General features: G+C 48.1%; 1 protein-coding gene across 2 annotated transcripts in view; it reads left to right on the top strand.

Moving 5' to 3' along the window:
* Window positions 1–23682, top strand: part of LOC119169673 (SATB1_N and homeodomain domain-containing protein dve) — a 64483-nt gene that overhangs the window by 10468 nt on the left and 30333 nt on the right. Inside the window, exon 3 of one of the 2 annotated variants that reach the window (XM_075887040.1) lies at window positions 21267–21323. The exons of the other annotated variant lie outside the window; for it this stretch is intronic. Within the exon in view, the coding sequence (XP_075743155.1) occupies window positions 21267–21323 (57 nt within the window). The remainder of the gene's footprint in view (window positions 1–21266; window positions 21324–23682) is intronic. 2 annotated transcript variants of the gene reach the window in all.

The following is a 23682-nucleotide window of genomic DNA, read 5'->3' as shown; positions in this document are numbered from 1 at the left end:
ACATCTACATACCTCAGAGGATGTACAGACCCACTCCTTAAAGAGCTTCGCTCCTAAAAGTAATTCATTATGTTCTAATGCCAAACTTGGAACACAATGGCAAAGCAACGCATACGCTGGGGATTAAATTTGTCTAGTTCTCATTTCCATCTTACGTTTGCAAAGAGTTTTTGCAATAAGTTTTCTGTAAAAAAGAATGAAGCAAGTTGCAATTCGAAATAACTTCATTTCACTTGGTTTTACTCTCGGCAAACGAGCATCGCGAATCTCAAGAGTTCGGAACATATTTGAAGCCTGTACTTCCCATCACTCCTACATTCCTACGTGGGTAAAAGTACTGCTGCAGAAGCCTGCTTACACACTAGTGACATATTCCCCTTTAAGTATTGTAGAATGAAATTCTATGACAATGAATTCTTACTCCAGAGATCTACTTTTGAATGCATATCTCGGATGCCGTGCACGAACTTTAATCACCTGAAAGCTTGGTATGACTTCCCTGCATCTTTCTCAAACACCTGAACATGTTCATACGCAGGGGTAGACTTGTCAAGTTTGTTTAAGTGTACATTTCGGCCACCTTCTTCACACCGAGAATGTGCTGGCGAGTTCAGTAGGTTGACTCAGTGAAGAGTTCCAAGACGTCGCAGCTTGCCGCTTTTTCAAGTAACTGAATGCGCTTCACTGAAGCGGATGTGTTACTCCGCAACAACTTTTCTTGGCACTGAAGGGAAAGCTACGGAGGTGGAGCTTCTGCACATGTAGCACTACGCGAAGTAGTCCGTATTGGTGCGCGTCTCATAACGCTGTGGAAAGTGACGGGAGCGCACCATCAGCATTTCATGTCGACGCAGACGCCGCTTTGCATTTGAGTTGCACATAAAAATGCGGCACTTTCTGATGCGTTCAAAAATGCGAAGTCACAACAAATAAATTAAAGGAATTGCGAATATCTTAATGGTGTGAGCTGCATCCTGTCTCGAATAGTTCCACGTAGAAAATAAAGGAGGAATTTTTATGTTTCACGTTGAAAATATGACCGTTATTGAGGGACTACATTCACTGGCAGTAGGATTCACGCAATTTGGCTCAGTAGCCTTCGCTCCAATGCCGAGAAAAACTGTCGCCCATTATAGGTGGACGCATCGAGAAAAGCTTTCTCTGGTTAACTAACTTGTTAGGACGACTGCCCCAGAAATGTTTTATTAAGCTTTGTTTCCCCTTTCCCAACAGCAAAAATGCTTTCCAACATTTACATAGCCATGGCAGAAGTACATTGCGAATTGCTTTTTCCTTGTCACTGCAATTTTATCCCATTGATTTAGTGTTGCAGCGTGGCATCCCTGTGATCACAATTTATTGTTGCATCACTGGCAGAAGTACATTGCGAATTGCTTTTTCCTTGTCACTGCAATTTTATCCCATTGATTTAGTGTTGCAGCGTGGCATCCCTGTGATCACAATTTATTGTTGCATCACTGACTTGCCTTCAGTGAACATGTCATTGGGAAAGCCATGGGAGCGATATAGACATTGATGGGAATCATTAATGGTCTCATACTTCTGTGTAGTGCAACAGCTACTAAACTCTCAGGCGGTGCGCAGTGGCTGCCTTGTTGCTTGGTGCAACAGACTTAACTGTTTGCATAGCATCGTAATCCATAACGAAAGTTCTGCTGCAACTCTTTCGTGAATATGTTGAGGCCTTCACGTTGCGTAGCATTCAAGGCAATGCGACAAAGTGTGAACTTAGGCTGCTTGGTATGTTCTGCTCAAGTTTTTTTACTAGTGATGCACATGACACTGAAAAAGTTAGGGAACACATAAAGAAAGCTGTGGCTTTCAGAAATTTTTATTATTGCACACACTGCAGATATGGAAATCATAAACAATATGAAAGAGAGCATAAAGCTCGTGTTTAAGTAATGGTTGTTTGTGATGTGGAAGTACAAATCGGACACAGTGATTTACAAGGGGCAACTTTCCTCAACAAGGTCCTTTGTTATGAACACTTTTGTGCTCGGCAACTTTGTTAGTCACTATGGCCTCATGAAGGAAATTTTGGTGCACCTTTTTATACTATTTACAACTGTACTTGTGCATGAAGAAGGAAGGAGGGGCATGAACAATTACATGGCTCATCTGCAGCCAATCAGCCAGCCACGTAGGTCTATTTAATAGAATGTGCAGACACGGTGATAACCGGTGCTCAGTTTTATTGGTTTTTGCATTCAGGGTTCCTTTCATCAGTATAGCCATTTTAATTTTATTTAATTCATATTTCAGTGAATATTATTTACTTGTGTGCAAAATGCAGTACTCTATTCGAAGACTAAAGTAGGTGGGTACCTTTTTTTTGTGCCCATGCGAAGCATGTTGCAGCATTAAAAATGTATATGCAAGTGATATAGGGGAGATAGGATAAATGTGTACATAACCTAATTGTATCAATGGAATTGGAAATTGAGACAGTATCAACTTCTGGCATGCACATAAATGAATAATCTTAGAAGCAAAGTAATATTAGAGGGGACACGGCTTGGGACATGAGCATTTACGTGTTATGGGCGAAAACTGCTTAGTCGTGCATGTAGTGTAATCAAGAATCTAGGTATTTCAAACACATTTTTACATTCATGCATATGTAATGTACATGTTCATTATAATTGTTAGCCTACACCAAGTCCACTGCCGAACAAAGACCTCTCCTAATGGTCTCTAATTTACCACATCTTGTGGAGGCCACATACATGCACACATACATATATACTAGGACCGAAGCCAGGGAGAATGCCCTAGCCCCTCCCCCTCTCCTAACATTTGGGTTGGGGGGGGGGGGTGAATATTACCGGGGACAAATAATACAAATAGGTATTTTGCTTTTAAATTTCCCGCCAGAACTTGCAATGGCGATGTCACGGATTTCGAAGTGTTCTCCCGTATTTTGTCTATGTATGCCCTAGTAGATGTCGTATGACGACTGGGGCAACAACTTCAAGGTGGCGTCGCCGCCCGCACTTGTTTCTTCTTTTTTTTTTTGCTCGTTTTTTTCGCTTAGAGAGTGCTTTCTCCTGGCAAGCGTGTTGGTTTCGGTATTGTGAAACTCGAATTCACCGAAACGAGGATCTTTTTTTATTTTTCTAGTTGGTGCAGAGGTGTACCCAGAATTTTTTTTTTTCCGAGGAGCGGAGGAGCACCATCTTGATCTTAAGTCGTTCCTTGATCTTGATCTTAAGATCTCGAAAAATCGTTGGGGGGGGGGGGGGTTGGGGGGCGCACGGGCCCGTTGTGCTACTCCCTGGACCCTGGCTGTGCCACTGCTTTAATGTCCCTTTAAAATTGCGGCCAACCACGTCGTTATTTTTACGTGTCATTATCGCATGGACGGCTAGCTGTGTATACAGTCTTTGAACGTCCCGACGAGCTATTGATCTTCGAAAAGTGTTGCTGAATTGCCTGGCTCTCTATGAGGTCGCCGTTTTATGCTCGAGCCATTGCCAAGTAATCTAGGGCAGTATAATCTGCTTTTTATGGGTTCTATTGGTCTACAGCCATCTGTTAGCAAAGATCAACGCTTCGCGCCTGAACAGCCCACCTTCAAAGTTTGCGTTGATTGTCAGACGAAGAAGGCCGCTCGCAAAGGCTGCCGCGCGCCCCGCCGCGGTGGTCTAGTGGCTAAGGTACTCGGCTGCTGGCCCGCAGGTCGCGGGTTCGAATCCCGGCTGCGGCGGCTGCATTTCCGATGGAGGCGGAAATGAAAGAGGCCCGTGTGCTCAGATTTGGGTGCACGTTAAAGAACCCAAGGTGGTCTAAATTTCCGGAGCCCTCCACTACGGCGTCTCTCATAATCATATGGGGGTTTCGGGACGTTAAACCCCACATATCAATCAATCAAAGGCTGTTGCGCGTTATCATATACTAACAAGCAGGGAACGACCCGCGACCGTCGTCGCACCTGGCGCCGTGCGCATATCTTGATTGGACATCCGAAAAAAAAAAAAATGTTCGGGAACCGTCGTGAGTACAGCATGGTCGACGTGTTCCTCGACTACGGCAGTTGCAGCAGTGACGATGCCGCTGTCGCATCTTCGACGACGTCAGGTGAAGTGGCCAATCCGTTCCTTCCTTATTTATTTATTTTATTTTTGTCGTTATTTCGCGGCCCCGACGATAAGCTGCAGTCGCGCGGACTTTGGCGTTCGCGGCGGCGCCTCACGCGTAAAAGAAAGGCCGTTTTTAGTGGCCACCTGCGAGCTGTGCATTCCCCCCCCCCCCCCCTCGCGTTCTCTCTTATCGACCCATACGGAGCTGGCTCGCTTCGAGAGGACTATGTTACGTGCGCCCTTTGGACTTTTTCTTTCTTATCCTACCTAGGCGACGGTGTGGTTTCCTCGGACGGATCAGATTAGCTCGAAACGATCCTCGGAGATTGTCAAAAGGGGAAAGAGGAAGGCGACTCAGAAAGAGAGAGAGAAGAAAATAAAGTCCAAGTGCACCGTTTCGTCCGCTCGACGAAGACGTGTAATCCGGCGTTTCATTGCGACCTTCCTTCTCCCGGGTGTAAAGGGTTGCTCGGCGACCCGTAAAAAAAAGTGCTGTTACTCGCTGTCCGCCTTCTAAATTGCACGTGCTAGGCGTTCACAGGGGAAGCGGAACGCCGCAGAGAAGCGCTGTTTGTGGTGCCCGTGGTGTAAACAAATGACATGCGGTTTTTGTTTGTTTGTTTGTTTTTGTCGCGATATAGCCCGCAGTTTGCGAACGCTCGCGAAGACGGAAATGTTTGTGAAATCCGGTGTTATTTTGTAGAAGTGTGTGTCGTATTGATAGTTTGTTTCACCTTACGAGTTTGTCATCGAGATTTGGTGGTTACGTAAAGCTGATTTATACAGCGCTCTGCGCGTCAACGCATGTCTCTGCCGACTCCCTTTTCGTCCGTTCGTGTTTTTCCGCGCTGTGGAAATTTTCTTGAGGATGAATATACCAACTCGCCCAAACGCTCGCGTTAATCCCTTTTTATTCTCTTTCGAGCACTCCTAAGCAGAAACGAAAATGGCAGTGCGAAGGCTTTTCAGTTGAACTGGTTGCGATCCATCTGACAGGGCTGGTTTCCGTAAATCTGAACCACTTTTCGTAACTCGGGTCTGCAGTTCACGCTTTATCGAAGTTTTGTCTGGGAAGGAAATATCTAAATAAGACAAAACTGGGGGAGGGCGTTTTTGTGTGTTGTTACGGGCATGTGCTGTGGGAAAGCATACGTCGGGGGTGGCCTGGTCGCTCAGCACTGGCGATGGTCTGTGGCCCACTTGGCTGCTCTTCTGCTTAGGTATATCACGAAGGTCGCGGTTTTGATCTCGGCCGTGGAGGTTGCGTTTTAGTGTAGTAGGTGAAATGCCGTACAGTCAGAGTTTGACGGTCTGGTCAGGTATCGTGACGAGGATGTAGTCGTGGTCGTTGACCAAGTCAAGGTGAAGAAACACAGACGTTTTAGTACCCGTAGGGGTCGTTTTTGTTTTGTTTTTTCACACTAAGTAGAGTTTTTTTTTCACCTTGACTTGGTCATTGACAGCATCGTAACCGCACGACATCCTCGTACTAGTCTTGTACTGTGCGATGTAACTGCGCGTTAAAGAACACCACATTGTTTGAATTTTCGGAGCCCTCCAACTGCGGCGTCCCTCGTAATCATACCGAGATTTTGGGACGTAAAACCTCACACATTGTCTATTGTTAAATCTTAAGCATGCGTGGGGCAGCCGTCTGCTTGCGCACGGGGGCCGGAAGGGAGAGGGGGTAAGAGGTTTCGTTTTGCTATGGTGATTTACTGATACGAGAAATAATTTTTCCCCGTGAACTGCGCGTGGAAGGGCACCCACTAATCGCCTGTAGGCGGGGTCTACAGAGAACGACAGTTATAGCGCGAGAACAAAACGACGACACAGAGACAAGAAGGACACGAAAGACACGTGTCCTTCTTGTCTCTGTGTCGTCGTTTTGTTCTCGCGCTATAACTGTCGTCATGCCATACCCAACTAGCCCAAGCTGCCACACTTCTAATCTACAGAGAAACGCGGAACCCCCGTCGCTTCAGCTTTCTTCACACTGCGGAAGGAGGTCGCGGGCGTCCGTATACAGCAGCCGGTTTTGATAAGTCTTCTTCCCATCCTGCTCGCGCCCGCCTCTTCGAGCACTGCAGAAGTGTAGCGGCGGATTTGTGCCTCAATCTCGGGAGGTGGAAATTTGGTGGGCGGGAAGATACAGAACACTTTCCTGCCTTGTTCATCGACAACCGCGCTAGTTCGGTGCGACCCGTGACTATGAATCTACGCTAGTAACGTTATCGTTTATTTATTTATTTATTTATTTAAAACTATGCATGTGTACTCCACGGCAGCGTATACTTGGTTGGTACCTGTAGACATTCTTGTTCGTGGCGCTGCCGGACTTCTCGACCGAAGCCATCGCTGCCCTTAAGGGACACCGAAGAGCAGAACCATTTTCCGTGTATTAAGTAAATTGCGATATCGCATTACCGAAAACACCTCTCTCGGTAAGCGAGAAAAGGCGCGAACAGAATAATGCGAGTTGGAGACGCCACCTTGAGAAGATATTCCCCGCACTAAACAAACACCCGTGGCGTCATGAATTTTGAAGGCGCGCGCCTACAGGGTCCTACCGTAGCTTTTAATCGATAAAAATGCAGTACCATGTCTTCTGCGGAAGGCATGGGCCTAGCGTACAAGTTTGCAGAAAATTTTCATCGCGTCGTGTGGCAAAAAAATGCGAAGGATACATTTTGAAACTGGCGATGTCGTGCGAGGCGATTTGGGCGCGATTCGCGATAAAAAGAAAAATGAACTTGAGCCTTGATATTAACCGCTAATAATAAACTTACCATATAGTCAATCTAGACTAAGTTATCGCTTCGCTTTACTGCCCCTTTTGAAGTTGAAGTTTATTTATTATTGAGGCATACATCTTCATCCAATGGTTTAATGGGAAGGGAGGGGCGAAAATGCAACCAAATGCCTGACAATGCGCCAATCCCCGCCCAGACTAAGATAATGCACAACACTTAGTATATCTTTAGAGCATGAACACAAATTCAATACAGCGAAAAAAAAATGAAGAAAAGAAACGGCGACAATAAAGAGAGTGCAGAAAGAGAAGAGATAAATTCCAAGGCACTTATACACTCTAATCACAACCGCCATCATGCACTATAATAAGGTAAAGCCTGCGAGCGCTATAGTTAATCTTCAGAGGAGCCCGTTATTGTCTTAGCACCGCGTATACGGTGAGGGATACGACCGCGTGCATGTGGTCACCTGTTGGGTTCCCTACTGATATACCTTGGAAACGTGTGGCAGTGCGCGGCGTCCGAGTATTTGCGAAGCGGCCTCACGCAGATTAGGAGGCACGCGGGCTTCCTCTAATGCAGCATATAAGTGTTTGGCGAAGCGCTTTATGGCGTATAGTGATCCCCTTCTCCCCCCGCTTCGTTTTCTGCGACGCATTCGCGAATCTGTCGTTCCTTTTAAGGGCCGCGCGTAACCTACATTTCGCGGCGAGGGGAACCCCCCTTTGCTTCCTGTCGTAGTGCTGCTTGACTGTTATCTCTAGGCAAGTGCGCATGCATATGCTATCGGCTTCGAGTGAAACGCGAACGGCGGCAAGCATTAGAACGGCATATATAGCGCGCGCGCCGTCCATTTTTATCACCAGTGACAGGCGCGCATCATGCGGGTTTGGCACCACTATACGCATGCCTATGGTGATTCGCTGGATGGCGCGCACTGAATACCGTTGCCAATGCTTGCCGTTGTTGGCGTTTCATTTGAAGCGGTCTTCCTTCCCCCCATTTTTTTTCTTCTCTTTTAACATCTCTTTTCTGTCAACTTTACTCCCGTCCCTAGCACAGGGTAACCAGCCGGTCTGAGAGCTGGCTAACCATCCTTTCCTCATCGCCTTCTCCCTCTTATTTGAAGCCGATAGTACGCGGTTTTTGTGTCGTTTATGTTCGGCACACTGATCTGTCCGGCAGGTTTTTTTTACCTGCCCGTTTGCTATCCTGTGTTGTACTTTATCGGGGAGCGAAAACTTGAATCCTCGTTTACAGAAGAGTGTCTTGATTGATATGTGGGGTTTAACGTCCCAAAAGCACTATATGATTATGAGAGACTCCATAGTGTAGGGTTCCGGAAATTTCGACCACCAGGAGCCCTTTAACGTGCACCCAAATCTGAGCACACGGGCCTACAGCATTTTCGCCTCCATCGAAAATGCAGCCGGGATTGGATCCTGCGACCTGCGGGTCAGCAGCCGAGTACCTTAGTTACTAGACCACCGCGGTGTGGCACAAAAGAGTGTCTTAAAAGGCCATTTAGTGCTTATTACTTACATGGAAGCAGAGCCAGCGCTGACTTCACCCGCGGTTGATTTGGGCATCAAAGCTTGGTTGCTCACGTTAGAAGGCGAGAATGGTTGTGTGGGCAAAATTAATGATAAATTAATAAAGAGTTACAACAACTAACTGTGCTCTGCCTGCTGCGCAGCAGTAACGTAGACTGCGAATCAGATAAAGAAAATGAATATGATGGGTGTCAAAAGAAAATTTAGAAAGAAAACAGTAAAAACAAATTACCACGGTTTTGGAAACCACAAGCATGGGCACAAAAAAAAAAGCGTGTGAATTGAGGGGCTCGTTTTTCTTTCTTTTTTTTTGCTGGATACAATATTAGTGAGAAATAACAGATCAATGAGAACTGCCGGTATAGTTCTCATAATGTTATGTCTAACCACGGGAACAAGCCATCGAATCATTTTATTCAATCCTTTTTGTATCTACAGCGAAGACATGATTTGTAAACAGTTGAGAAAGTTTAAATTTTGTTTCGTGAATCCGCTTGGCTTAACTATTCTTGACTTACGAAAAATGTATCTGCCTTCGATAATTTACCTTGAGTGGATGTATGGTCCTTGTTGACTCCTCTCTTGTTCTCGAATTTTCACGCTCTGGTGCTCTCTCTCGCACGTCAGGGGCAGGGCAATTTACCGCTACAATTCTCGACGACTCTGGGCTACATCGTGCAGTTTCATAGAGTTATTGTACTGCGCCGACATCCGCCATAACTGCGCGTGTATTAGAAATAACGGGGTCTACGTGTAAACCAAGAGCCGAATCGTTGTTACATGCATGACATCGCGGGATTTGGGTACTTGACGAGGTATACTGGAGGGCGAGAGAATGAAATGTGTGTGGTGGTGTTCACAGGGAATGTTTTACAAAACTCGTGAATCTTTATTCTCAGTCGAATATACTTAAGAGTTGGAGTTTTCGATGGTGGCGGCGTCGTCGTCGTACGAAGAAAAATTGATTGATTGATATGTGGGGTTTAACGTCCCAAAACCACCATATGATTAAGAGAGGCGCCGTAGTGGAGGACTCCGGAAATTTTGACCACCTGGGGTTCTTTAACGTGCACCCAAATCTGAGCACACGGGCCTACAACATTTCCGCCTCCATCGGAAATGCAGCCGCCGCAGCCGGGATTCGAACCCGCGACCTGCTGGTCAGCAGCCGAGTACCTTAGCCACTAGACCACCACGGCGGGGCGTACGAAGAAAAATCAAAACCAAAATAAAAGAACCGATACCGGTGGGTGCACAAGTGTACTCGCTTATTGTATGCGTAGGAAGGCAGTAGATGGATCAGATTGGCGTTCATTATTCCGCGTCTTGGCGCAACGCGAAGCTGCCCTGATCGCTGTTTCAGTAGCAGCGTCGACGGCGGAGCAGCCCGGGATGCGACAGAGACGCCACCACCGATGAGGGGCATCCTGCGCGTCCCATCTCCTTCCGATTTGGGCCGCGGGAATGCGGAAAAGAGGTTCAGACGGCGGATGCTGGCGCGTGCTCTTAATCCCGGTGGCCTCGAGAAGCCCCCCTTCCCGCTTCGCCGTTTATCCGCTGCCCCCTTCTCCACCGCGCCTATACGCTGTCAGCAGCCCTGTGGCTCTCACAAAAAGAGGGTCGAGTGGCTCGTTGTGTACAAAAACGGCTGGACACATTTCAAAGTGGGCGCCCGCTCCATCTCGTGTTTTTTTTTTATTTCGTCTTCGTGTTGTTCGTGGATTTCCCGCCGGCGACCTTGACGTCGCCTTCTCGCCTTTTTCTTCCTTTCTTTCATTCCTCTGAGGAGGGCCCTTCTTCACCCACTTTCTCTAGCTGGATGTGAGTGCCACAATTACCTCGGAGTTCTCGCAACGTGCTAGCATCGTTGCGATTGTGAATAACACAAAGAAAAATCGTATTGATGCTGGTAGACAATGAAACAGTGAGAACTGCTAGAAGTACTCCGCATACTACAAATTTACGTGGTGGATCAGTGGTTAAGGTGCTCGGCGTTTACCCGAAGGTCGCGGGGTCGATCCCGGCCGTGGCGGTCGCATTTTGATGTAGACGAGATGTTAGTTAAGAACACTAGATAGTCGAAATATCTGAAAGCCCTCCACTACGACATGCTTCACCTTACCTTCGTGATTATAGCACGTGAAACCCCAGAAATCATTATCAATGTTCTCGAAGGCCGGATACTAAAGGCTTCTTTAAGATAGTTCACTTCTACCAGTGACGTGGCGGGAAACGATGAACGTAATTGGTCAGCTTTGCTATTCAGATTCATTTGCTTGTTCGAGACGGTTATGTATTTTTTTTTCTTCTTCTATCAAGTTCTGAGGCTGTCGTCATTGACTTGGCGGCAGCGGTCGTGGTATCTTACGAAGCGGCCGCGTCTGTGTGTTCCGTGCATCAGGGGCGTAGCCAGGAGGTAGCACCCTGGGCCCGTGTCCCCCCCCCCCCCCCCGACATTTTTTTCGCCATGGCATAGAGTGCGGATAATGACCATTTTAAGGAGGTGCCCTCCCCGAAATAATAGAGGTGCCCCCCCTCCCGGAAAAAAATTCTGGGTATGCCCTGCTGTACATTGAACAGGTGTAACTGTTTAGAGAGACATGAACGAGGATACAACTCTCCTCGACTCCTATGAAGCGAAAAGCTGCAGCTAAAGTAGGGGCGGCGACGGCGGCTTTACGGCTTTGAAGAGCGCCATACATCTATATACTATGCAACCTGCTCGGCGCTCTGCTACTTCTACGTAAGGCGTGCGACGCATTTACGGATCGTGAGCGGAGGCTTTTGCGGGGATCAGCGCTCGTGCTAAGGGGATAGGTGGGTGAGCTGTAGGACAGAAAAAACAAAAAGGAGAAAACGGGGCCGCGTCGCCCTCGGACGCTCGTGCTCTTAATCCGTTTTTCACATATAAGAGCGCGTCTCTGAAGGAGTTGTAGCCCGTCTGTCTCTACCTGCATAGAATGCAAAGGGGAGAACTTGCCTGCTGCGCGCGAAGCAGCGGAAAAGCGATTCCCTTTCGGCGTCCTTTGCGTATGCACGGACTTATACAGAAGAAAATCTGTCTGCACTGTAAAACGCACGCACACACACACGCACACATACACACACACACACACGCGCACGCACGCGCGCACGCACGCGCGCGCGACTCTCTCTGACGGGACACTAAAGGAAAATGCCAAGTTGAGTATAGATCGAAAGATTATAGGCTCGTGAACACCGCCGTTTCGTGCACGATGTTGGCTCATGTGATAACCGCTCACCCAGGATAGGTGATGTGGTTAAGTTGGCTATAGATCGACGAAAGATTACGCTCGTGTGATAACCGCTTTGCCATTTTTGGGTGAGTATAGTTGTGTAGATCGAAACATTAGGCTCGTAAACACCGCGGGCTCGTGCACGGTGTTGGCCCGTGTGATAACCACATCACTATTCCTGGGCGAGTAGTCAAGTTGACTATAGATCGAATGGTTATAGGCTCGGTCGCGCGCCCGATAATTGGCAGATATCGGCAACCGAGGTGGTGACGTCAGGTCCTCTATTCGGCGCCGCGATTCATATCGGCAGTGGCTGTCATAGTTAGCGATACCGTGTGCGGTAAAGTACGCTATATGGCGCGCAGTGCAACAAATGGTTCTCGCGTTCGAGTTGCGCTAAATTTTTGTCGCGATGCTTCGGTCCTCAAACTTATGCACTGTGGCCGTAAACGTCAACTTTTGCGGACGTTGTTTTAGTCTGCTATATAGAACGATGTGTAATTTCGGCTCGCTTCGTATTTCAAGAGTAAAAAATTTTGCGTACTGTTTCTCCGCACTCACACAGCCCGAAATAAGGTTCCACATGTGGGGTGCAATATTTGTCCCAGTTGACTTTTGATTTTATGATTGATTGATTGATATGTGGGGTTTAACGTCCCAAAACCACCATATGATTATGAGAGACGCCGTAGTGGAGGGCTCCGGAAATTTCGACCACCAGGGGATTCTTTAACGTGCACCTAAATCTGAGTACACGGGCCTACAACAATTCCGCCTCCATCGGAAATGCAGCCGCCGCAGCCGGGATTCGAACCCGCGACCTGCGGGTCAGCAGCCGAGTACGTTAGCCACTAGACCACCACGGCGGGGCGACTTTTGATTTTATATTGAATTGTACAACGTATGCCTACCAAGGTTATCCTGTGTGAATTACTGTTAATACCTGTTTTCAAAAGCAAGCTGTAAGAGCTGATACCCTTCGTCGTGTTCCAAAGAGTCACTGCTACGTATTTAAAACTAAGTACAAAGAAGAAAAAGAAAAGCTGACCAGTTCTTGACAATTACGTCTACCCCCTCTCCCTTCGACTCTGTAGGGTTTTTTTTTTACGTTACAAATTATGTGCATGAGGTCACACACGTGTGGCGCTCGTTGCGAGGAAGGTATACTGCGGTACCGTTGGTCTGCATACAGAAAGTAATTAACGCACCAGCACTACGTTTTCGTGGACAAGATGACGGTGCACGTTTGTGTACATATCGTTATTCCGCTCTGTGGTTATTAATTGGTATGATGGCCGCCATTTCCATGCCCGTAAAAGGCAGGACCCCCCTTCCCCTTAGATCAATCATTTCCTGTACGCTCTTGTCAAATATATATCATACCACCCTGTTTGCAACGGTATAAGGGCAGTGTCTGGTATTCTCGCCCCCCTTACTACCTGTAGCTAACGCCGGGGTATTGAAATACTTGACGGGAAGTTACTACCCACTACGAAGGGAGTAGTAGGCGTGTACAATACACGTTTTATTTTCTAAATAGTGTTTTGGTGATCGTTGTAAAAAGCGCTTCAATTTGCTGCGCTAGCGTGCGCATCTGAAAACTCTTTTCATTGCTGTGATGTCTAGCCATGCTGATTTGACCATCTATATGAGTCGTGCTTACAAAAAGCACACGCTTCTCCGGCTTCTGGAGAAGTTGCTCTTGTTTCCTCGATTTAGCAGAAGCTCCGGTAGCGTTGCTTGTCGATGCCGCTGGCCGACGAAAGTGTGGATGACGCTATAAACGAAATCGCGGAATGCGTTTTTGCGTGTGTGCGGCCGCATTATAATTATTGTGCGGCACATTGAGAAATGCAAATTTTTTCACTGCTGGCACAGCTTATCTCTTTGCGGAGAAAGCTTGCGCTTCGCGTTCGCCTCGATGAACTGACAGTAGAGGCTACTGCTGCGTCGTGCGAACGGTTGAGACGACCACATTTCATGCCCCGAAGCGGCTCAACCGCTTTTTTTTTATTACTTCTTTTTCCTGCAGATTCCTTTCGTCGTATGCCGTCGAATCGACCGGCGGGGTTTGCGCGAACCGGCCGCTTGTAAAGTGGAATTAGCCGGAAATAAAAGGAGAAGCGGGTAAAGAGGTTGAGACAGGATTACGGCAGGTCGTTTCGATCTCCACGCCCTTCGATTGATCCGGAGCGCGCGCGTACTCTATAGTATGAAAAGACCGAGAACGAGCCTAGCCGAGAGCGACGAATCCTTCATCCCTTCTCCTTAGCCCTTTCGTGTTTCTTTTCTTCGCTTTACCGTGTTTTTTTATTTTTTGGGAAAGGGGGAAAGGTGTGCCGCTTTGTGTCCCGTGCACCGTCCGCTATATAGTTAAGCGATGGTATAGGTTAGAAAGGAGATCAGAAGAGGTTTTAAGAAAGGGAAGAAGAGCAAAAAAAAGGCAACCCGGACAAGGGAGGGCAAGTGACGCGAACCTTGCGGTGTGAGAGCTGCCGTCGGCTATATGGTGTGATCGATCGGTGCCGCGCTTGGTCAATCAGGAATTGGAAGGGGAAGGTGGGGGGAGGGGGGAGGTGCGCGTTCGCTGGACAGGACGATGGCAGGCTATAGCCCGGCGGCGACTACGACGAATCAGAAGCCACCGAACGACGCCGACAACGACCGAGGCGTCCCAACTCCCGCGGCGGCGAGGGTCTATAAGCCGCCCCGAGAAAGGAATCTCGTGCTTCCTCTCTCTCTCTATCGCAGTGTCTTCGGGATAAAAGGGATGAACTAGGGAAGAACTAGGAGCGGAGGGGGAAAGAAATAAGGCCGATAAAGCGGCGAGCTTTTCTTTGCGGCGGATTGGCTGGGAGAGAGAGGAGAGGGGGGTTGCTCTAGGGGGATGAGCCGCGGCGTGCTCTGGCGTCCGGCCAGCAGCGGCCCGTTAATGCCGTCGCCCGAATGTCGGCGCTTTGCCCCTGGCCGAGTCGGCAAAGCCTCCGGCGGCCTTGCGAGCATAGGAACACCGAGCTCGCGCCTCTTTGACCGAAGTTGTCGCCCCCCCCCCTCCCTAATCCGACTCACGCCGGGGGCTCTCCTATCGTTTCCCCGAGGGTCTAGACACCTCGCAGTGTTTCTTTATTTTGTGTGTGTGTGAGCATGTGTTGTTGTCTGCTTTTTGAACCTTTCTTTGTCGTCTGGCATGCCTTCCGTTTATACGGTTCTATTTCCTACCTCGTCTGTTATGACATTTCAGTGTGTTGTTTGCTTGCTGTCATGTTTACGTATTGAGTGTACCGTAGCGTCTTTGCTTTTCTTATTCGACGCTTGACTTTACTTGCTTGACTTTTCTCTCCCTCGATCCGTCCTTATCACCCGTTTCTTTATCCTTGCCTAAAAGAGACTTTCGCTAAGCTTGCTGATCTCACCGTGCTTGCGTATATAGCTGGCTGTATGGCCCTGTTCTGTTGCTTTTTTACACTTTTGCCGCATTTTGTTTGTATTTGCCGCCTCCCTCGCGCCTTCTATCGCCTATTTTCTTTTTCCTTGTTGTTTCGAAACGCGCGGGCAGGCTGTTCGGTCATCGTGTGGTATGTTGCCGTTCTCGATGTAGTTATTACCTGCTTCCCCCTCTCCCCCATTTTTTTTTAATTTTTGTCATACATTAAGCAGAATTCGTCACCCCCGCTTTTCCTGCAGCATAGCTATAATCTGTTGGGGTAAAAAAGTAAAGACGTAAAATGTGGGCAAGTCAAGCGAGGGCGGTTGGAACGCCAGCGACTCCTGTCGGCGACCGCTCCGCTACTGGTGATGTCGCCTGTTGTGTCGCGCAGCCGTTATGCGAATTTCCGCGTGCGTTCCTTCCATTTCGATATATGGACAGTCGCGACGCATTCTGCGATCGCCGTCGTGTTTCGTGTATAAAGTCTAAATAGACGAATTCGCCCCGCGAGTCGTTTGTGTTCCGTGTGCGACGGAAGGTCGCATAGCTAGGCTGCAGTTTTCAAAGTTTTTTTATTACTTTACCGCAGCCACTGACAAGTCTATGATATGATTTCTGGGGTTTTGCGAACCAAAACCACATCATTCTAAGTACGCCGTATGGGGGGGGGGGGGGGGGACCTCTAGTGAAGCTTGCACCTAAACCGCAAGACCGTGGGCGATCGTATAGTGAAGATTACGAAACTGCGACGAGACGCGGTTTAATGAACTCGGTGACGCAGTTGCGAATGTGATTCCGGAAATGAGAGAGATGGCAGAGGCCGCTTGTTTCGTTTCATAAGATCTTCTGTAGGCTCCCGAAATGTGCCCGTGTGGTGTATACTCGTAACGGACAAGTGGCGCGAAGTTATTTTTCTTTCCCATCGCAAGGTCGCCGGTCCGGGCCAGAATCGACGGCGGAATCGACGGCTTCGGGGCGATTCGTTATTCGCGACAGGGAGTTCGGGCCACCGGCAACCGACGGGTGTCGGCTCACCCTGAATGCCGGAGAAGCGTGCCTCGTGTGGGACCGTCGCTACGTGAGCGCCGCCGCCGCAGGTGGGGCTCCTCTTCTCGACCGACCAGGTCTCGATACGTCCACGGGTGAGCGACGGTATATGCATGGCAGCGAGCGCGTGGATCACCGCGGACGCTGAAGTCCCCATTGGGTGAAATGTTATAACTACGTTGTGGATGCTATACGGGTGGCTGTGCGTGTGTGCTCGATGCGGGAATGGGGGGGGGGGGGGGATTTTGATTGATATGTGGGGTTTAACGTCCCAAAACCACCATATAATTATGAGAGACACCGTAGTGGAGGGCTCCGGAAATTTCGACCACCTGGCGTTCTTTAACGTGCACCCAAATCTGAGCACGCGAGCCTACGACATTTCCGCCTCCATCGGAAATGCAGCCGCCGCAGCCGGGATTTGATGACTAAGGTACTCGGCTGCTGACCAGCAGGTCAGCAGCCGAGTACTTTAGTCACTAGACTACCGTGGCGGGGCAATGGGGGGCGGGGGGGGGGGGGGGGTGGATTTCAATCTGGAGATGGCGTCATTTTTTTAGCCACTTTGAGCGAGACAAAACGAGGACGAAGAAGGTAGAAGAACAAACAAGCATTACTTAACGACGTTGACCATTCACACACACGGCGTGGCCGATATTCTGGCGATATTCGCGAGTTCCTTCTATTGCGCGGATTGTGGTGTCACGTGCTGCTACTTAAGTATTATCGTACAGTTTAATGGGGTTAACGTTGGTCCGGAGCTGCAGACGGGAGTCCTGAATAGAGAATCTGGATTTTCGTCGCTTCGATCATCTAGCTGTATGCCAGCGATTAGGGGACGTGGTCGGCTGCGAAATTCGGGAATTTGTTTGCGTACCTGCCGCACGAAGCTTGACACTATGCCCAACGTGTATTCTATATATATATATATATATATATATATATATATATATATATAGCACTTGGTACTATACAAACTGTTTATTTAGGGTGAACCTGGGCCCGTAACTCAAAACTAAATGGTCAGCCAAAATGCCCCTTGCTCGCTGTCTTCAACTTCGTCGGTCTCTTTCTCTTCGCCTTGAGTCTCGTGCCGGTCCCGTGGCGTAGCATCGTGGCGCGTGCAGGACGGCGTTCCATGGCGCAAATTTCTTGCTACTTGTGTGGCGGCTTTTAGAACGCAAGTCGTTGCACGCGTCTTCTGCGAATGTCGAACTGTGGCAATATATATATACGCACCTATGGTGACAAAGTGGCCCTCCTACTGCGGGCACAATGTTATGTACCGATAATGCACGAACACGGCAGGACCTATGTTTGACAAGGCACGGTTTGAGGCAGTGAAAGGCGATTACCGTTTAACCTTCGCAATAAAGAAATCGCTAAGCGATTTTCGTGTGTTCTCGCGAGAATTTCGTTGTCGCGAAAATAGGGAAAAAAAAGCAATGCGCATACCGATTACTCCGCACAACGAAAATTCATTTAAAGAGAAGTCGCTGTGCTTGCTCTCTTTTGATTCGGAGGAGCTTGGGATCGTTCGAGCCTCGCAGCTTAATAATCTTCGGATAGCTTCGTCGTTGTCGTGTGCACCGAGAAAGTGCGAGTGATGTCGAAAGCATCGAGAACTTCGCCGAAGTTAGTTGGCTTTCTTATTATTTTTGTTGTTGCTTTCCTCACTGTCCTCATATTCTGTGCGCACAGTTTCGACGACAGCGTCTTCGTGCATGATCAAGTCAGCGCACGAAGCTGCTGCTCAGCAGCGTGTTGTATCGCGCTATCGACAAAGCCGAGCGCGTCCTACATGTGTTTATAACTAGTGCCTGCAGGTCACCGGTGCTTGCAGACGTATAACACCCGCCTCCGCGCCAAGACATCGAAAGCGTGCAGGCAAGTCGCGAAATCGGCGTGCTTTGAGGCAGTTATTAAAAGGACTTAATTTAAAAGGACTTATGTTTTGTGTTCGTTGGTTGAAACGCCTGTGCACGATTTTCGAATGAGGAGTGCTACAATTCTCGAGATTCTGAGTGGGTTCATTTATTATTGCTGATCACTACCTGAAAATCTCGTTTCAGACCTTTTTAAAATCATTGCATGGAAACAGTGATGGAAGTGCTACTCCATGCCGTTCCAAACAGTAATTTTTGTTTGTAATCGCTCCAAACTTGCTCCGAAATGACGCTTAGAAGATTAGAATGACCAACTTTTACTGTTTATCAACTCATAAGTACTAAAGAAACTGAAAAGAAGCTGTGTACTATCATCCTATAGTCTGCTACAAGTGTGCAGCATTATCACCTCTGATCTCACTTGTGCGACAAGAATTGGAATCTCCAGCACATAGCTCATTTGGCTGTTTTCTTTTCTCTGCTCGACGTGCAGGCTTATGTGGTGAAATTTGAAAATGAACAGCATGGCTTCTATCTCGTACTGATTATCTGCTGCTTATTTGGGAACAGTTGTGTGGGACTGTGGTTGCTTCTAAAATGTAACGCTCAGCTTTCTCGGTTTGATTTGATATTTGCCACAAATGCTAGTATTTGGAATTGTAACTCATTTCACAGCACATTTCTTGACAACCTGCCATTGTTTGCTACGCGAAATTTACATTGATAGTTGTCTGTAATTATATTTCATCAGAAATATATATTTATCAGATGTTTCGACAATTTCCTGAACTCCAGTAATGTATGGCAAATTTAATATTTGCTCCTAAAACAGGAGCGAATAATAAGCAAGCTGCTATAAACTAGTTTTTTTTTCTACTCCGGAAACACTGATGGCTCTTCCAAAACAGTACTTTTCCTGTACCAAAGTATGATTCGAAAAGTAAAAAGGCACCTCCATCACTCTTGGAACTCTATATAGACGTTCGCCACGGGGACACCAGATTTCTTCTTTGTCGCGAGAATTTCCATCTCGAGGGCTTTCGTTATTGGGGAGTTCAAGTATTTCATCTGCAACCCACAAAGAAACACGGCGAAGCCTCGTTGGAGTGGTGTGTCCAAGATTTAAAAGACCAAGTAGGAGAAGCCGACTTCTCGAGGGGACTCCGGGTCGGGGCACCCCTCTTCCCTTTAGAGCGTCTGGTGGCACTTATATAGGAAGCGAACCCGGAACCTCCCACGTTGGAAGCGTGGGCAGCCAGCATTCTACCGCCGCTTCGGGATTGCCCAAATCCGCGCCTCGGCTTTGGAGCAAGTAAGAAGCGATCCGGCGTGTTGCGAGTTCGTGCGACACCACCAGCGGAAAGCGCTAACAGGTTTCACAGAGATCGACGACCCGAATTCGCCACCGTCTAGCTGCGATCCAACTTAGAATGGTTGACTGAAGAAAACGCAATGACTTCAATGTGTTTACATTGAAGTAGCCGTGACATGCATACAGTTTCTCGGTTTTCGGAGCACATGGGATGTAGAGTATGGCGAGGAGGAGGTAGAGTCTGGTGAAGGGGCAAAGCTGAGCTCCTCTGGAGAGAAGATGGCTGCTGGCACGAACGTCAGCAGCGCTCCATGGCGGCGTTCAGCTACAGCGTTCTGGAACTTTCTCGAACGCGGCTGTCCAGGTGCTCGATTCCCGAGAACGGCCACTGTGACGCCTTCCCACGCTTCCGAACTGTCGGTGCTTTTGTGGCGACCTCGCGTGGGCAACAACAGCCGAGTCGAGAGGTTGACTCCATGAGCACTGCAACAGTGGCGCCGTCTCGTGATGTTGGACCCCGTGTAACAAAAGGGTTGTTCGCAAAGCTTCCGTCGAGTTCCTCGTTACGTGGCCACAGCAAACTGCCTGGCCCACCTCCAGACAGCGGCGTGCTTTTCGCTCCCGGCCGAGCACCGATATCGGGGTGAAAGCCTTCTGGCAGACCGCCTCACGCACAATGGCGTCTGCTAATACGAAATTCCGAGCCAAACGTAACAACGTGCCCTAACGCGGTAGTCATGAATAAAATAAATTCGGACTGTGTGGTTTCGGTCTATTGTAGTGGGCTTGCTCGATTTAGAACATATGCTCTGGCGCTGTTCTGCGTACGCTAGTGATGCTTCTCCCAGGGAAAAGCGGTGGCAGCGGACGCTGCACAGCGATGTGCTGGCCTACCAACTCGTGGCTGTCCAGGGAGCCCGTGTGGCAGCTGAAGGGCTTGGCCTCTCTGTCCCGACGTGGGATCACCAATCATGGACTGACCTTCAGGACCAGAATAAAGTTATTCATACCATACCCAACTGTCGTCCATGATCTGTTTTACGTACGCGGCTTTATCTTAAGGTGTTCTCAAAAAACGCTGGCGAAATTTCCCTGCATTCGGCCGAGAACATAATTTACAACGCGCATATTCGTAAACACGTGAGTGGGCCGAGAGTCTGGCGACGCTGTCGCATTCGCGAGCCGTGACGTCAGAAACCGCTTGCTTTGCGAGCGTCTGGCCAAAGATTTTTTTCTCGGAGGCCGCCCACCGTGGGCGCACAATGCGTTTGCTCAAATAAAAATTTATTCTCTCTCTCTCTGTCAACGGCATATAGTGCACTGGGGCTATTGGAGCTTTCTCGATTTCTACATTAAAAACAGTGGCTTGCAGCGGCTGGAATAAAGACGATGGCGGCTCTCGTTCCGGCTCCTGACGTCGCACTTTCCGTGGGGAAATGGCATGTCGCCGGCGGCGGGCAGGGTTTATAAGCTGGTGACTTCTTGGGCTTATTTTGCAACAGAATATTCTTTTACAGTCAATTTTCCACGTATGTACAGGCTTAATGGGCCTTCTATTTTCCGCTGACTCGAGCAGCAATCGGCTGGGAGCCAGTGCAAGGCCTCTTTTTTTTACAGTTTGGTGGCCATGATTCTTGTTCTCCTGTGAATAAAATACGCGTGCGACCTCAGCCGATAGTGCCTTACGATGCTACGTTAAAAATCCGCGAATGATATAGAGGTCAACCTCCGACGCTTGGCAGTCCAGTTCTAAGCGATAGCTGGCTACGATGCAAAATGTGGCTGTCGCGGGACGACGCACTTTCCTACCGTTCCGCACAAGAGAAGTACGCGTGTCAAGCTTTATAATTGAAATTGTTAGAGCCCAGCCCGACTCTAAAGCATTGTCTCATGCCCCATCACGAATTTCTTCATTTTCTTTTTCTTAGATGTGGTCCGGAACTTGTTCAGAGAGGAACCAACCGACCCAATGCAAGTTGATTGGGGTGAGCTTAATGGTAATAATAACCGCACGTTCGTGTAGGGTAATGTTACAGAATTACCCTTGTCGTGCAGTGATCGCTCGTGTCTGTGAATAACATTTGTTATTTGTGTGTGTGTGTGTTTTTGTGTGTGTGTGTGTGTGTGTGTGTGTGTGTGTTCTCGTTCACTCTTCAAGTACCACGAAAATATTCATGAATTAGCAATGAAGAGGCACGACTTCAGAAGAAGAAGCAGATGAGACGCCTTATTTCTTGCGCATTCAATCATTTAACTCTCGTTCCACATCTTTCTTTTGCGGTGTTCTCAGTTCTCCCGTTGCTTCGTATCCGTGCGTGTTTTTCATTCAGATTTATTGGTTTCTGAAACGTAGTTGCTGAATCACAGGTATATACGGGCGAGGTCCTCAAAGTGAGAAAAACGGGGAATAGGACTGTAGTTCATTATGCGTCGCTGACGGTAATGAATAACTCAGTAAATTAACGCTGTTATCATTGAAATGAAACGTAATAATCCCCTCATTTTATGGAAAGTAAACATAAAAAGGCACGATATGAAGCAGCTGACTCACTAACGCGAGGAAGAGGTATACGATATGCAACCAGGGTTAGCTATCGCACGTAATGAAGCCTAAGGTAATTTTTAAAGTTCGGACCTTGCATATGAGGAGAAACATGATTTCGTTCATTTTGTTCGTTTATTCATCTATTTGCGCATTCTATGTGAAAAAAAAAGTGCTGTTTCAGAATCGCTTTTTTCGGCTAGCATCAAAGGCCCACTCCGGCGATTTTGGGACCATGTCAAGGTAATGGTGTTTTTATGTTCATGAGACACTCGTGTCATGAGCCCAATAGCTGAAATCCTCAGGATATTTGAAAATTATTTTTAATAAGCAAAAAAGTGCAGCACCGAAACCGATCCGGGTGCCCTGTTGTCTTATTACGTGTACTATTTGGTAAGAACCGGACTCCTGCCGGCGCGGAGTATGAAAACTGTGAAAGCCAGACCAGCGAAGCGCCGGCCAAACTCCACAGAGGAAGGAAGAAAGCTTTCACACCGCCGCCGTCACCTTGTGGCCAGCACAATAAATGCTGTAGCGGTCAAAGTAGTGGTTCCATCGGCTGCTTCACTTCCATTGACATGCCAAACATGGCGTCACAAAGACAGTGTTGCGAATAATTCTGGCAAGTGAAGTGAGCTTTCCGAGGCAATCTTTAAGAGTCATTTGCCAACAATCAGCGCATCTCTCAAGCCTCTAATTCAGCATAAATGACGGTAATGTGCAAAGGAACGTACCCAGTGAATTTCATATAGATCCATTGACTTGGAAAAATCGCCGGAGTTGGCCTTAAAAAAAGGGGGCTTTTTGAAGTCGAAATTTGAAATTAAAGTTATTTACTGATCTTTAATAACGGGACATACAAAGTATCATTATAAACGAGGCTAAATGTATACCAGAGCATTTATTAACATTTTAAACGTGTGTATAACGTGTGTGCTATTTATTTGCATTCATATCTGCCTAGCTCCGTGAAATGCGTCGCACCGTTCGTTTTCGCCACTTGCGGAAATTTGTCTCAATTTTCATTTATATGAAATAATGTGAATTGGATCGCACACTAGCCTGGTTATGCGACCCCGCTGTATACGTGTGTGGTCAGCGGTTACAAAACTGGAATGACGCCGGATAATGTATATACGGCGCGAATGAGCGGAGGGGATTCGGGTAACACGGAGCAGTGGTGATCGGATGAACTCGGTGATGGAGCCGTCGCCCATTATGCGTATAGGTCACGAGGAGACGGCTGCTCTACATGCTGTGGCAAGTCCCGCCTTTCTATATAGGCCTAATCCGGATTAAGCCGTCGCGGATCGAGTATGGGGGCTATCGTGCGTGCGCCTCGCGCCCGGCTATTTCGGGAATAAATTAAACGGTGATGCGTTTGACTGCGCGCGCCTGGTTCGTTCGATGAGCTAAGCCTAGATTGCCCCGGCCTGGTTGATTCCGTAGTTGTGGGTGCTTCGGTGCATATAGTACCTTGCTTACTTTGTAATAGGGCGATTGCAGCCAAGGGGGTTACCTCCACTCCTGTTAAAAGTTGCGTGTGTGTTTCGCATTGGTGTTCAGCCATGTATTGACCCGTTGACAGCATGTGTCCCGTGTGGAAGCGCCATGGTGTTTTTTCACGGCCTATTGAGGGGTCGCCGCAGTCGGGCAAGTATTAGCAAACATTGTTGCGTGATACGGCGTTTGCGCATCGGTGGTAAGCTTCACACATCTTTTTTTTTTCTGAATGGTAATAAATTGTAGAAGGTGGTTTGCATTGTGCTGTATGCTCTGTGGTTTGTTGCAATGAAAAAGCA

Source organism: Rhipicephalus microplus, chromosome 2 (assembly GCF_043290135.1).
Source record: "Rhipicephalus microplus isolate Deutch F79 chromosome 2, USDA_Rmic, whole genome shotgun sequence".
NCBI lineage: Eukaryota > Metazoa > Arthropoda > Arachnida > Ixodida > Ixodidae > Rhipicephalus > Rhipicephalus microplus.
This window is presented reverse-complemented; position numbering and strand designations above follow the sequence as displayed.